We start from the raw sequence: 14059 nt of genomic DNA, 5'->3' as shown, positions 1-14059 counted from the left end.
CAGCGTTGGCTTTGCCAGTGGCGAGTCCGGTAGCATTGTCTTCTGCGTCTTCATGCAGATCACGGATGAAGACTGGAGCGAGGCGGGTCGGGACAGACCCCTGTGGGGCACCACTGGAGGCTCAGTGCTCGGTTCAGCCAGCGTTGAGCGTAAGAGCTGCATCCCTGTAGCCAGACACACTGGTGGGAGCTGCGGCTCTGCCTCCAGCTGCCTTTGCCACCTTTGGCAAAGCATGGCTGCCCCAGACTCCTGCTTCTTCATCTGCAACCGAGGAACCTGGAGGGGTCACCAGCATCCGTGGGGTGCATTAACGAAATGTCTGTGTCTGGCCCCCCTCACTCAGAGATCCTGACTCCGCTGATCTGCAGTGGTCCCAGGGCTTAGTATTTTAAAGAAGCTCTTCGGAGCCCTAGCTGGTTTGGCTCAGTGGATAGAGCATCGGCCTGCGAACGTAAGGGTCGCGGGTGCAATTCTGGTCAAGGCCATATGCCCGGGTTGCGGGCTCGATCCCCACTAGGGGGCGTGCAGGAGGCAGCCTCTCATTGTTGATGTTTCTAACTCTCCCTTCTTCTCTGAAATCAATAAAAATATATTTTAAGAAAAATAAAGAAGCTCTCTGGGTAATGCTAGTGTGCACCTGGGATTGAGAACCGCGGGGCCAGATGGTCTCTAAGGTGACGACATCTTCTGCTGGCTGAGGTCTGTGGTTGCAGGGACAGCCTGCTGACTGGTGTGGCGCCGTGGCACGCACGGGGTGTGCCTTGCAGACCACAGGGCACCCTTGTGGACGCCTCCTGTCAGCTGCTTGCTCTCCTAGCCTTTTCCTCGGGACAGAATAATCATCTTTGAATGACACTGGCTTCTTCCTGTGTTTCTGAGCATGCTGCCTAAGAAAACCAGCCAAAGGTCAGTGTAGGTCAGGTCAGCGTGAGTCAGTAGGGACGGCTGGCCGCCTGGTCCTCTCTGCCCTCTGTGTCTGTCTTTCCTCCTCAACAGGGAGCGCCAGCGCCTCTGAGGCCCTGCCTTCCTCTTCATCACTTCCCATGGGCCCGGGGCTGCTCCATGCGGGGCTGCGGCAGCTCCCAGGAACCTTGTCGGCCAACATGTGAATGCACACGGCCCCCTCTGGCTTGGCACGGGGGTCACAGCACCTGCATGCCCTGCTTGGCTTCTGCCCTGGGGCTTAGGATGCTGCTGTGCGTATCCCTCCTGGAGTAGGAGGGTCCCCAGATCCGCGTTACTCTGTCCTGTCCGGTGGCTGCTGGGTGCTGGGTGCTCTGCAGTGGGCTTGTTAATTGGCGCTTCAGCCGGCTGATTGACTCTAATGCGTGAACATTTAGCTACCCTGGCAGCCGCCTCTCAGACAGCCGTTAATTGCAGGCACGAGAGTGACAATAATTATGGGATAATGGGTGGCTTTTGTGTGAGTCCTTCTCCCCGCACTATGTCAGCAAACATGGAGGATTTGTTTTCTAACACTCAGCGGCCCTGCTGTGGAGATGCCATAGACCCTTCTGCTCACTCCTCACTGTCATCCCGCCCCACCCAGCCCCGCCCCCTCCAGGGTTATACCCACATCCCCTGGGGACAGAGAGCATGTGCCCATCTTTCAAAATATTATCTCCCAATCCCCAGGCAGTTATGACCTCATGTTTAGTGTTTGTGAGGTTGAATTGGCGCTTCACTAGAAAGTAGTACTTAATCAACCCTGGTTAAAAAAAAGGTAATAAGTACTACACTCTGCCTCATTCCACCGCCCTTCTCCGTTCATAGTTTCATGTCGTTGTAATTAGTGTGTAGCCCTTGTCCTGTGTCATGCATTTTTTTGTTTGTAGCTATTTTATATAAACGCTTCAGGTGTGACAATGGTCCATAAACGTGTCATTCTAACAGCTGTAGATAATTCTGTCATGTTACTCCATGACTGTATTGCTCTTCTCTTAATATTGGGAATTTGGGTTGTTTCCAATTTGTTGCTGTTATGAATAGCTCTTCTATAAACATCTTTCTATGTTACTGATTTCCCTCCAGTTATTTCCCAGGGGTAAATTGAATGATGAGTTATATTGATCTGGTATCATGTCGGGAAGAGTTGGGAGGAGTGGGGACTAGAGGCTGTTGGGAGAGTTTAACTGATTCCCTCCCCTGTCTCTCCCAGTGCACAAGTTCTTCTCTTTGCACCTCTTTTCCTGTCCATTTTGAGTGTGATCCTTGCTCCAACATTCCTAGTAACACCCCAAGTGAGTGATGCAGAGACTTGGGGTTCCGGTTACCTATTGCTGCATAATAGGTCACCCCGAGATGTAGTGGCTTAGAAAAGCAGTGTGTTGTTATGTCCCAGGCTTCTCTGAGTTACCTGGGCTCAGCTGGGAGCTGGCTGGGGTTGGCTCCTGCCCTTGCAGTTATCTGAAGTCTGGACTGGGCCAGATGGCCAAGGTGGATCCTCACATGGCTGTCACCTGGGAGCTCAGCTGGGACTGTCAACCTGAGCATCGCCATGTGGCTGCTCCATGTGACCTGACCTCCCCTCAGTGTGGCCGTCGGTTCCAACAGGGGGTGTCTCAAGAGAGAGTATTCCGAAGACCCAAGTGGAAATGTTAAGGCTTCTTATACCCTAGCCACAGAAGTCATACAACACCACTCCTGTTATATTCCATTGGTCAACTGAGTCACAGACCCACCCAGATGCAAAGGAGCTGGAAAGGAGATTCTACTTCTCCATGGCAGGAGTTGCAAAGAATTTGCATTCATCTTTGATCCTCCTCCACCAGTGAAGACAGAAAGCCTGCGTTGATTAGCATCCTATGAATCCTTAGGAGAGGCCAAATGAGAGACCCCGTCCCTGCATTTCCACTCCAAATCCTGCCCATTCTCACAGCTCAGGAGTCATGTGATCTCATTCCAGAACCTTCCCCAGTGGCCCCAGGAGTCAGCTCTTTCCTTGCATTCCTCCTCCCTCACCTTCCTAAACTCCCAAGGCTCTCTCTGTATCTTTGTCTGCCCTTGTCTTACACAGCTCTGATCACACGTCACAGCATTCAGTGATTTAATGGACTTGGCTTGCTAGGCTGTCAGTTCCTGCTGGAAGGCAGGGATTCTGCTCTGTCCGTCTTAATCTCTACCTACCCCACTAAAGACCTCCTCTAGTGCCTGGCATGGAACAGGGCTTCCGTAAGTCCCATTCCCTTCTTCCTTTTCATACATTGGACACTCCACTGTCTGTGGAATGAATGAGTAAATTACCTTAATGAAGGAGGGGCAGGGAAGAGGACAGACATTTACTGAACACTTAGTGTGTGCACTTACTAGTACTAGCTAGGAGCTCTATATAAATGACCTTATTTGATTTTTACAACAACCTGTACTTAGTTGTGTCTCTGTTTTACAGATGTTGAAGCTGAGGTTCAGAGATGTTAAATACCATGTTCAAAGGGACATCGTTGGGTCACAGAGACAGTCGTAGAGTCATGATCGGAACGTAGGTCTTTGGGAACTTAGGGCGAATGCTCTCTCCTGTACGTGCAACCTCTTAGAACCTCAGTTTCTTCCTCTGTAAAATGGGGAGAATAATACTTATCTCATAGGGTTGTTTGGATGAAAGCAAAGAAGACATACAAAACCTCCAGAACTTGGTGTAGAGTAGGCATTCACTTCATATTGGCCGTCATGACATGGCTTCTTGTTCCCAAGGGAACGACAAGCACTCTGAGCCTTTATGGCTACTGATGTAGTTGATGGAACTGCTCTGTCACCATGTTTGGGATGTGCTGTTCACTGCCACACACATAATTACTCTGCACTTCACTTCCTAATTCCTTGCATGGCCGTTTCTCCAGTGCGACCTCCGCCTTCTTTGTAATCACAGTGCAGACAGCCAGGTCCCCAGTCACCCAGGCGCTTCCCCGGCAGCTGAGACTCAGAGCCGGGCCTCCCACATCCATTGCTTTTGTTTGCTCTTTGAAAATCAACTCCAACAAGAGCTCATCCGTTCTCTTTCCCCTCCTCATCTTCATGCTCACATGCCCTTTACCTCTCAGCTCCAATTCATTTCCTGGTCTCCGTCTCATTGTGTGCAAGGACCCCACCCAGGATGCTTCTGCCGTGGGATGCTTCGCCCGCTGAGTTAGGACACGGACCAGCGGAGACTGCAGCGCGGTGAAGGGGGCTGCTGGGTAGAGCTGAGGACAGGGATGATTTATGTCTTTCCTCCCCTGATGTCCTTCCCGCTTATTGCTCTGGCTCTGGGCTCTTCATTTTCTGGCTTGAGACGCTGCCCAGGCTGGGAGGAGCTGGCTAGTCTAGGCGTCCACTAGTCTGCTCTGGGCCCTGTCCCTTCATTCCAAGCTCCGTTCCATCTCCCACTCCCCTGCCTGGCCACTGATATATCGCATCGAGTTGCCAGAATCACACAAGGCAGAGGAGGGTGGACGTTCTTTTCTTAACTCTTCCACACCCTTCCCTCCAAGGTCCAGGCTGAAAAGTCTGGGAATCCAGACAGACGACAGTTTCTGACGGTTCTGTTCTCCCTCCCTGCAGGCTCTCTTCCTTGTAGCGAGGTTGTTTGGGAGACTGCAGGGCCCTGGGGAGGTGACATGAAAGCCATCCCAGCAAACCACCCTGTCTAGGCCCTGTTTTCTTTATCACCCTCGTCTGGCACTAGCAGGGGGCTCCTCACTGGCAGCTGCCGGCTTTTGTGCTTCTGTTCCCGTCTGATTCCGTTCCTGAGTGCCTGAGTTTTGACAGATCTTCAAGTGCAGAAAAGCGTTCCCTGTCTCCATTGGATTTGCACCTAGTATCTTCCTTTCTGTTCGCAAGCTGGCGGCGGGGTGATCTCGGGAGGTGGACGGCCTAATAGCAGGCAAGCTGACCAGGGTCTGGCCTGATGGCCTCTCCTTTCACTGAGTTCCAGTGTCTTGTAACATTTTCAGGGCATTTATGTGTTTAGTTCAGTGGTTCTCAACCTTCTGGCCCTTTAAATACAGTTCCTCATGTTGTGACCCAACCATAAAACTATTTTCGTTGCTACTTCATAACTGTAATGTTGCTACTGTTATGAATCATAATGTAAATATCTGATAGGCAGGATGGTCTTAGGCGACCCCTATGAAAGGGTCGTCTGACTGCCAAAGGGGTCGCGACCCACAGGTTGAGAACCACTGGTTTAATTGTAGGGTGGTAGGAGGTCATATTGGATAGATAAATTGGGGCTAGATTATGTAAGGGCTTGCATTTGACCTAAGAAATGTAGCCTCTGTGCGGTAGGCAGTGGAGACACTGAAGGTCTGTGAGCAGGGCATGACCCAGTTGTCATTTGCAGAGAGCAGGGAGACCACATTCAGATCCTTTCATCTCCAGGGCAGTGGGCCTGGGGGTGAAGTTCAGGCAGGCTGCTGGCCCGTGTGACCTGTAGCCTGGAGACAACAGGGTACATTACCAACAGGGAAGAGGTGTTGGCAATGGGGGCTTCTGGCAACACTGAGAGCTATTTCAGGGGCTCAGGGGTGAGGCTGGGGATCCAAGTCTTAGGGTAAAGTCTTAGGATAAAGCTAAGTGAGTGACTGGAGGCAGGAGGGTTAGGGCCAGGGCATAGGAGGGTCAGATCTAAGGGGTGCAACACCCCTTACACAGCTCCTCCTGACTCCAGAGAGGTGTATGCTGGGCCCCTCCCATATGCAGGGGCTTTTGCCCTGGAACAGCTTAGAGGCACCTCTTTTAAAATACTTTTATTGATTTCAGAGAGGAAGGGAGAAGGAAAGAGAGAGAGAGAAACATCAATGACGAGAGAGAATCATTGGTCAGCTGCCTCCTGCATGCCCCACCCTGGGGATCGAGCCCACAATCCAGGCATATGCCCTGACCACGAATCAAACCGGGACCTCCAGGTTCATAGGTTGACGCTCAACCCCTGAGCCATGCCATCCAGGCTAGAGGCACCTCTTAAAGAAAACCTGGCAGAATTATTGGCTGGCTATCAAAGTTGTGGCAAAGTGACAGGGGGTGTGGTAGGACAGTGGCTGGGCTGGGGAGATTAAAAAGAGGGTACAGATCTGCCCATGTCACATATGTACCATCTTCCCCGTTACATGTGCAGAGCAGCTGGCCCTTCCCTGTTCCCCTGGGGGCTCAGCCTTGACTGCCCAGACAGAAGGTGGGGGGCGGGGGGCGGGGAATGACACGATGCCCTGTCCTTCAGCTTTCTCCCAAGGTCACTGCTGCCTCTGCGTGGCCATCGCTGGAGCCGGGCTGCCTGGTGCTGCTGAATGTCTTGTTGCTGTAATTCGGTTGCTCGGGCAGAGAGCAGGGAAGGGGCAGCTGCTACTGCCCTTTTGCAAGATGCATTTGAGAGGGAGCCTCCTTCAGACTGTTCTCCAGTCCTGAAAAGCAGCGCCCCCTCCCCAGAGGGCCCTTCTCTACGGCCTTTCCCTGGTGGGGAAGGAGGGAGGGACCTGGTCCAAGGGGCCCAGCCTGGGTGTCTATACATTGAGTGGAGTCGTCTGTAGCTCTGTAGCGCTGGGCTGAGGCCAAGCTAAACACCTCCACACTGACTGTCCCATCCATCCTGCTTTTCTGGCCCGGCTGGGGATGGGGGTCAGGGGTATTGTCTGTAGGTTAACCCTTGGGAGGCCACGGGGAAGGAAACGTCCAGTAGGAAAGTGTTTCTGTCTGTTTCCTAGACGGGTGGTCTCACCAAGCGCAGAATGGCAGCCCCGAGCCCTCCTCCCACGGTGATCGTGTCAGAGAAGTTATTTGGATGCTCGGGGTCTTAGCACGGAAAGGTCAGACGTCAGCGGAAGGGAGGAAAGGTGGCTCTGCCTCCCAGTCACCCTGTCTGGTGGCCTGACGGCTCCTCCCTCCGAGACGGGCTTGTGTGGCATTTTTCTGTTCCCTGTGCAGAGTGTGCCTCCTGGAGCTTCCAGGGCTAAAGCTGAGTTAACTGTGTCCCCGTCAGCCCACACTTCCCGCTTCACCCCACCCCAGGCCTGCCCCCAGGGAAGGTTCTGGAGACGGAGTTCTCTTCCTTCCCCACCCTACCACCGTCAGCCTGGCATTACTCTTGGCCTTTTGTGTTCCCGACCTGGGATCAACGGCCCAAGGCCAGGCCTCCGCGGAGGGACCTTTCACTTTAAACGGGCTGATTAAGATGTCGTTGTCTAGCAGAAGCGAGCTGAGTGGACATTTCTTAGTTTTTTTTATTTTTAATAATTTTTAAAAATATATTTTATTGACTTTTTACAGAGAGGAAGGGAGAGGGATAGAGTTAGAAACATCTATGAGAGGGAAACATTGATCAGCTGCCTCCTGCACACCCCCCACTGGGGCTGTACCAGCAACCAAGGCACATGCCCTTGACCGGAATCAAACCCAGGACCCTTCAGTCCGCAGGCCGATGCTCCATCCACTGAGCCAAACCGGTCATGTGCCGGGGTCCAACCCCAGCAGGTCCAGGGGTCCCCAAAGGTGTGGACGGAGTCGGCGAAGAAGGAAGGACACGGAGACAGCGTTCAGTTGATCAGCAACCTAGCCAGGATCTCTAGCCCGGATCTCCAGAGAGGTTCTGCTTGGGATTTCCAGCGAGGTTCTGTAGCCATGTTCCCTCGCTAGGTTCTCCAGCCAGGTTCTGTCCAGGCTCTCCAGTCAGGTTCTCCTGCCAATCTCTGTAGTCAGGTTCAATCCAGGATCCCTTGCCATGTTCTCCCGCTAGGCTCTGTCTCTAGGCTCTGAGGCCAGTCCCTCTCCAGGATCCTCCGGCATGCTCTCTCCAGCAAAGTTCTTCTGTCTCTAGGCTCCGTGTAGGTTCTGTCTTCTTGATTCTGTTCTAAGTTCTGAGTCTTTCTGTCTTGTTACAACTGTATTTATACCAGTTGATTCAATCCTATCAATCTCTATTACAAAGGTTAGGGCGTTTCTTATCTCCATTCCAGGGAGAAAAGATTATGTAGTTTAAGCATGATTGTTCGTAGTTAAAGGGATTAATTACCCGCCTGGCACTTAGTTGAGGGGTTTTATTCCCTCCCTAACTTCAGGGGAAAATCCCTACCTGGGGAAACAACCTTTCTAGGAGAGGTGACTTTGGTTAAAACACAGCGCCAAGAAGGTGAGCAAACATATTAAGAACCGTATGCCATATATGCCAGGTCCCTTGAAACAGCAAGGATGGACCGGCTCCCGGCAGTCATGGTGACATTTCTTAGTTTTCAGGGAATGTATGCAGTGAAACCCGGGGCCTGCCACAGAACAGCCTGCCTTTAGCCCCCAAGCCCCTGTGTTTGCCTGGTCTGGCAGTGGGTGGCTCACTCCTGGTCCTGGTAGCCGGGTAGGTGGCTCACAGAGCGCCAGAGAGCAGGACCAAGGAGCGTCCTCCCAGACAGCAGGGCAGGCCTGGGCATTCGTGTGACCCGCCGAGCAAGGCCTGGGCTGCCCGGGGGGTGAGAGCCAGTTCCCTGAGATGTATGACCTCCGGTCACCCCCTCCGAGCCCCAGCTGCTAATCAGCTGAGGACTAGACTCTGACACGAGCTCCCTGCCGTGGATTTGTGAGGCGACAGTGAAAATGGTCAACGCGTGCGAACAGCCGTGCAATGCCCGGGGTGGTACGAACATTGTATTCTGAGGAGAGGCAGGCAATTCTTGCCGTCCTAGGTTTCAGCCCCGATTCCTTGTGGAAGTTCCTGCAGCCACGTTTCCTCCAGGGTGGGCAGTGACGAGAAGGAGCCATTGGCTGTGACTTGCCTGCTCCTCCTAGCCGCCCCCCCCCCCCCGCCCGCTTTGAGCCAAGCCCAGATGGTTAGAGAAACCCCATCAACCCACAATTACCAACCCCAGGGCCAGATCCTGCCTCCCCACCCCATCCTCCTGCCTCCTCCTCCCTTACTCTTTCTTGCCGCGTTTTTCATTTCCCCCGATGGAGCTCCTGGGCAGGGTGCCCGGGGCCTGGGGGCCTGGGGGCCTGGGTGTTCTCTGGCCTGGCTTGTCCTCTGCCTTCTCCTTATTCAGATGGCCTCACGGAGCCTGGCAGAAACCTGCCTCCTCCTGCGGGGTGTGGCGGGGCCTCTGGTTTATGGTAACGAAACCTCGCCTTTATAGAGCGTCGCTCCTCTGGGAGCCCGGAGCGTGGTTCCTGGGGCGTGCTCCCGGCTCTGCAGGTGCAGCCGAGGGAGGACCCGGACTGTATAACGGAGCCTGGGAGGCGGTCCGCGCTGCCCTCGTCACACGGCCAGGGGCAGAGCCAGGACTTGAGTCTCAGAGGTGGGACAGCCCTGGGATTAGTCACGAGTTTCCCCGACTGTCAGCGAGGGACTTGGCTCACTTCCTCGATGCCCGCGGGTGAGGACCATGCCGGCCTGGCCGGCTCGGGCGTGGGTGGACTCCCAGGTACCCTTGGGCCCCGGGGCCCCTGAAGGTCAGCGAGTGTGAGGAGGTGGGAGGCGGTCACCTTGTGAGCCCAGCGTGGTCATGAATATGGAACAGGCACCTTGTATGAATGCTGAGTTAACTGTGTCCCCGTCAGCCTGTGCCCCACAGGGGCGGGCTCTGGGCAGGCTCCCCTGGCTCCCTGGGTTGGCCACTTGGTCGGAGGTGGAGCCGCCCTTCCGGCCTCAGCCCTCAGCCTTCAGGAGGCAGGTGGGTTAGCCGCTGGTCTCGCCCAGGAGCAGCTGCCAGGAGGTAGGACAGGCACCAGCTGGGCCATGAGGTGTCTGCCAGCTGGTGCCCAGACACCCCTCTGAGGCCTGGAAGGGCGGGGAACCCTCTGGGGGGAAATTGTGTTGGGAAGGGGGCGGGCTGCGGAGCGGGGTGGGCAGTTAGTCAGGTTCTGTGTTCCTGGGGCCTCTGACTCTCCGGCTCCATCTAGTTATCCTCACGCCTTACTGTTGCTTCTTTTCCCTTTGCCCTCTCCTCTCCTCTCCTCTCCTCTCCTCTCCTCTCCTCTCCTCTCCTCTCCTCTCCTCTCCTCTCCTCTCCTCTCCTCTCCTCTCCTCTCCTCTACTCTTTCCTTTCCTCAGTTATATCCTCAGCTCTGGAATGTGCCAGGGCTGTCCCCACGATTCCCTCCCTTCCCAGGGCTCCCCCAGACACCCCGTATCCTCTCCCTTCCCCTCTGAAGTCTCCATCCCTTTCCCCCTCGGTGTGCTTTCCTCTCCCATGAGCTCCGTGATCAGCAGCACCAGGAAGTGCTGTGGGGAGGACCAGCCTGGGAGGTGCCAGCTGTTTGCCCAAGGTGGGGCCGGTGACAGCTTGGGCTCCCGGGCCAGGCTGGGCTGGGCTGGGCTGGGCTGGAGCGCGGCCTTAGGTGTTTGGCTCTTCTATGGCCTGTCCATCCCACAACTGCTTCCTTCTCTCCTCATCCCCGTTCCCGCTCGGGCACCAGTGGAGGCAGCAAGGCAGCAGGCACTTGTCCGGCCTCTGCTGCCGCTGCCTTGCGGGGACACATTTCCCTTCACCATCCTGGCGCAGTGAGAGGCTCGGTTCAATGTGGGGCTGGGAACCTGTGAGCCAGGATGGTCTGGGGAGGAGGGTGTGGCATTTCGCCTCGGAGGGCTGAGTGTGTCTCCACTACTGGCCTGTGGTGGGGCCGGGGGAGGGCTGCTTTCTGTGATGTTGCAATGGCCGTGTCTCTGTCTGAGGCCTCAGGGGCGTGTAGCTGTGGAAAGTGAGGGTTACTTGTTGCAGGGGAGCTGCTGGGAAAGGGAGCAGCCTGAGGGGCCTCTCCCATCATGTCTCAAGCGTGGGAGCCGCGGAGGTCAGAGCCAGCGCCTGGGCAGCTCAGAGGAGCTTACTGCGGGGTGCTCATGGCACCTCAGTGATGATGGGGCGCGGGGGGGGGGGGGGCTCTGATCGCTATTTTAAAACTTTTTATCATAGAGCATTACAAACACACATAAAAGTAGACAGAACAATATGACAGTCCCCATGTGTCTAAGCTTCAATAGTTTTGAAGTCATCTCATGGCCAATCTTGTTTTAGGTTTACTCCCAGTCCTTTCTACCTTCTGATCATTAGGAAGCGAATCCTGGGCAGCGTATCATTTCATCCCTAGAGAGAGGGACTTAAAAAAGTCATTATCCGGCCTAAACAAAATTAGTAATTCCTTAATATAACCAAATAGTCAGTTAATTTTCATATTTCTCTGATTATTATGTTTCCTCCCTAGTTTTCTTTTTAATTTGCATCCAAATAAATCTCTATATATATGGTGACTGGTTGTTATAGTTCTTAAGTCACTCTTTAAAAAAATAGTTTTTTATTGATTTCAGAGAGAGGAAGGGAGAGGGAGAGGGAGATAGAGATAGATATTTTAAAAATAAATATGTATATTTTATTAAAATCAATGATTTAAAAAAATATATAGTTTTATTGATTTCAGAGAGGAGGGGAGAGGAAGAGAGAGATAGAAACATCAATGATGAGAGAGAATCCTTGCTCCTGCATGCCCCCTACTTGGGATCGAGCCTGCAATCCGGGAATGTGCACTGACTGGGAATCGAACCATGACCTCTTGATTCATGGGTCGTCACTCACCCACCTATATTCTTTCTCTCCTTTTTTTCTATCTTACAATGTTTTGCTGGAAAAACTGGCTCATTTGTCCTGTAGAGTGTTAACCTTCTGGATCTGGCTGATTGCATCCTCATTATATCATTCAACTTGTTCCACTGTCCCTGCATGTGTGGCTAGATGGAAGGCTTAATCACATTCAGGTTCCTTTAATTTATTTATTTGGGGGTTGTGGTGTCGGCATCTATCGGGAGACACGCAGTGTCTGGCTGTCTCTCCTTTTGTGACCCGGGCAGCCTTGGTGATCATTGCCTAGATCCGTTAACTCATTACAGGCTAATTGCCTATTAATGACTTTCTCTAATTAGATGTTACTTCTTTCATCCCATAGTAAGTGATCTCTTACTTTGGAGAAAGGCCTCCTTCTCTGGGAGGTGCTGCTGAGGAGGCTGGGACCACATGGCAATGGGTGGCGCACTCCCACCGTCCTGGCCGCTGTGTGGATTAGTAAGGCAGGCACCCCATAAATGCCAGGTTGGGCGCCCTGGATCAAGTCGTTTGAATCTGCATTTAGTCAAATTTCAAGCCTTTGTGTTGATGGAGAGAGTCGGAGCCCGAGACACTGCAGATACTTTTTCCATTTAGCTCTGAAATACAGTTCAGCAATATTTAATCAAATTAGTGCTCGGACACAGATCTTCCCTGACTGTACCCTGTACTCACCCCTGGCTCCTACTATTATCGACTACCTAATAATAACTTCCTATTTGTACGCTAGTCTGTAGTTTGCAGAGCACGTGTGCGTGTGCACGAGAGGTTGAGAGGGGAGCACTGGGGTCAGCTTGCTCGCGTGTGGTTTCTGACCCACCGCTTCGGAGTTGCCTGGCCTTGAGCAAGTTAACTAGCTTCCCTCTGCACGTGTCTCCATGGACCTTACAGGGTTGTTATGAATATTAACTTAGATCATGTAAACAGTCCCTGGCCCATAGTAGGTGCTCATGAAATGATAGCTATTCTGCTCGACGCAGTATCTATCTTTGAGAATCCTCACACGCTACATAAGGACAGGGTAGCGGCAGACGGTTGAAACTTGACCGTATGTCTTAGATGTAGAATTGTACGCTCCTTGTTCCAGAATCCATCATGAAGGAGGTCCAAGCAGCACTTAATAGCAGTTTCCTCCCTTCTCACCCCAGCCAGGGTCATCTCCAAGTGGCCAGGGCTCCAGCCCAGAGTCTAAGGACTATGAGGTTGTGTCCGGAGAAGTCAGGGAACTTGCCCTCTGAAACACAGAGAGTCAGATGTGCCTACAGTGAGAAAGGAAACCTGGCCACCTGGTTCTCTGATGCCTGCTTTGTCCTGTCCTTAGGAATGGGAGCAGAGGGGAGGGACGGGGAGGACGTGGGGTTTGGCTTGGACTTGCTCTTGTATTTTTCCCTTTTGGAGGCCTGGCCTGTCTCTTGCCCTTGAGAAGGCCCCCTGAGGCCTCGGGTCTAGAGAGCCAGGTGATCACGCCGCCTCCCCGGCAGCCTGTGGTCCCTCGGGGCCTGGCACAGCTGCTGCCCATCTTCCCATGCAGCTCAGAGACGGAAATCTGCAGTTAGACAATTAGACACAGCAACCTGCCTGGGCAGAGGACATGCCAATCAGCCACAGGGCTCTGGCCCACTTAGGCCGAGACTCCAGCCCGGGGAGGGCTCCTGGGAAGGGGCCTGGAGAGAGAGGGAGAGACTGGTAGGCACCAAGCTCGTTTGCTCTGTATTAGCTCCTTATCACTGGCTGTTTCCTGTAACGCCTCCTGTGCTGGGCAATACAGACCAGACAGCATTTGCAGGCCTTCAGAGAGATACGGGAAGGAATGGAGCTGGGGATAAACAGGAAGCGAGGTCTCAGCCCCAGGTGTGGAGAGGTCGGAGGGCTGACAAACAGAAGCAGGGGCACTGCTTTCTTGGCCATCAGAGAGAGGATACTCGGGGGGATGGGGGGAGATACTGGTACATAAGGAACAACATGAAATGCTGTATTTCTGTTTCACTGGGCTCCCGCCTGTCACATCCTTGAGCTACTTCTTTTCCTGGGAGCTCAGCCTTGTGAGCTGAGCATGTGAGCTGAGAGTGGCAGAGGAGGCAGGAGGAGGGGAGAGGCTGGGGGGAGGCAGACACCCACGTAGCTCCTTTGCCCTTAATTTCATCCGACAGAGGCTGCTGTGCAAAGTGGGCTTCTGCCTGGCCTGTGTCCCAGCCCAAGTGCAGGGCCCTGGGGTTTGAGCAGGGAGCCAGGTTCAAGGGCGCATGGCTCTGACCCATTGGAATCATAGCCAGAGTGGGGATGATGGAGACAGGAGACGCTGAGTGGGTCGGGTCGAACTGCCCTGACTCCCAGTGCCTAGCTCTGTGCTGGCACTCAGACGGCTCTCATGAAGTGCGACCTGGATGAATGAATGAATGAATGAATGAACCGGTCAAGGAGAAGGTAAAGAAATTTGACGGCACATCTCCTTAGACCCTTTTCCATCTCTAGCTTGAACCTTAGGGTGGGCCATAGGGCTCCGGCTGTAAAAGCTGCAC

The 14059-nt window shown here is 53.6% G+C and overlaps 2 protein-coding genes across 5 annotated transcripts in view; both read left to right on the top strand.

The window, feature by feature from the left end:
* Positions 1 to 14059, top strand: part of PLEKHA6 (pleckstrin homology domain containing A6) — a 113885-nt gene that overhangs the window by 12776 nt on the left and 87050 nt on the right. The window contains exon 1 of one of the 3 annotated variants that reach the window (XM_059674017.1): positions 9199 to 9323. The exons of 1 other annotated variant lie outside the window; for it this stretch is intronic. The gene's annotated coding sequence lies outside the window, so the exon portion shown is untranslated. Of the gene's footprint in view, positions 1 to 9198; positions 9324 to 9569; positions 9663 to 14059 lie in introns of those variants that run through there. One more of the 3 variants, XM_059674012.1, reaches the window with a different exon arrangement.
* Positions 1 to 14059, top strand: part of LOC132220668 (pleckstrin homology domain-containing family A member 5-like) — a 58037-nt gene that overhangs the window by 30856 nt on the left and 13122 nt on the right. The window contains exon 4 of one of the 2 annotated variants that reach the window (XM_059674024.1): positions 997 to 1109. The exons of the other annotated variant lie outside the window; for it this stretch is intronic. Coding sequence (XP_059530007.1) covers positions 997 to 1015 — 19 coding nt within the window. The 3' untranslated portion in view covers positions 1016 to 1109. Of the gene's footprint in view, positions 1 to 996; positions 1110 to 14059 lie in introns of those variants that run through there. 2 annotated transcript variants of the gene reach the window in all.

Source organism: Myotis daubentonii, chromosome 18 (assembly GCF_963259705.1).
Source record: "Myotis daubentonii chromosome 18, mMyoDau2.1, whole genome shotgun sequence".
Taxonomy (NCBI): domain Eukaryota; kingdom Metazoa; phylum Chordata; class Mammalia; order Chiroptera; family Vespertilionidae; genus Myotis; species Myotis daubentonii.
Note: the sequence above shows the minus strand (reverse complement) of the source record. Positions and strands in the feature narration are given on the sequence as shown.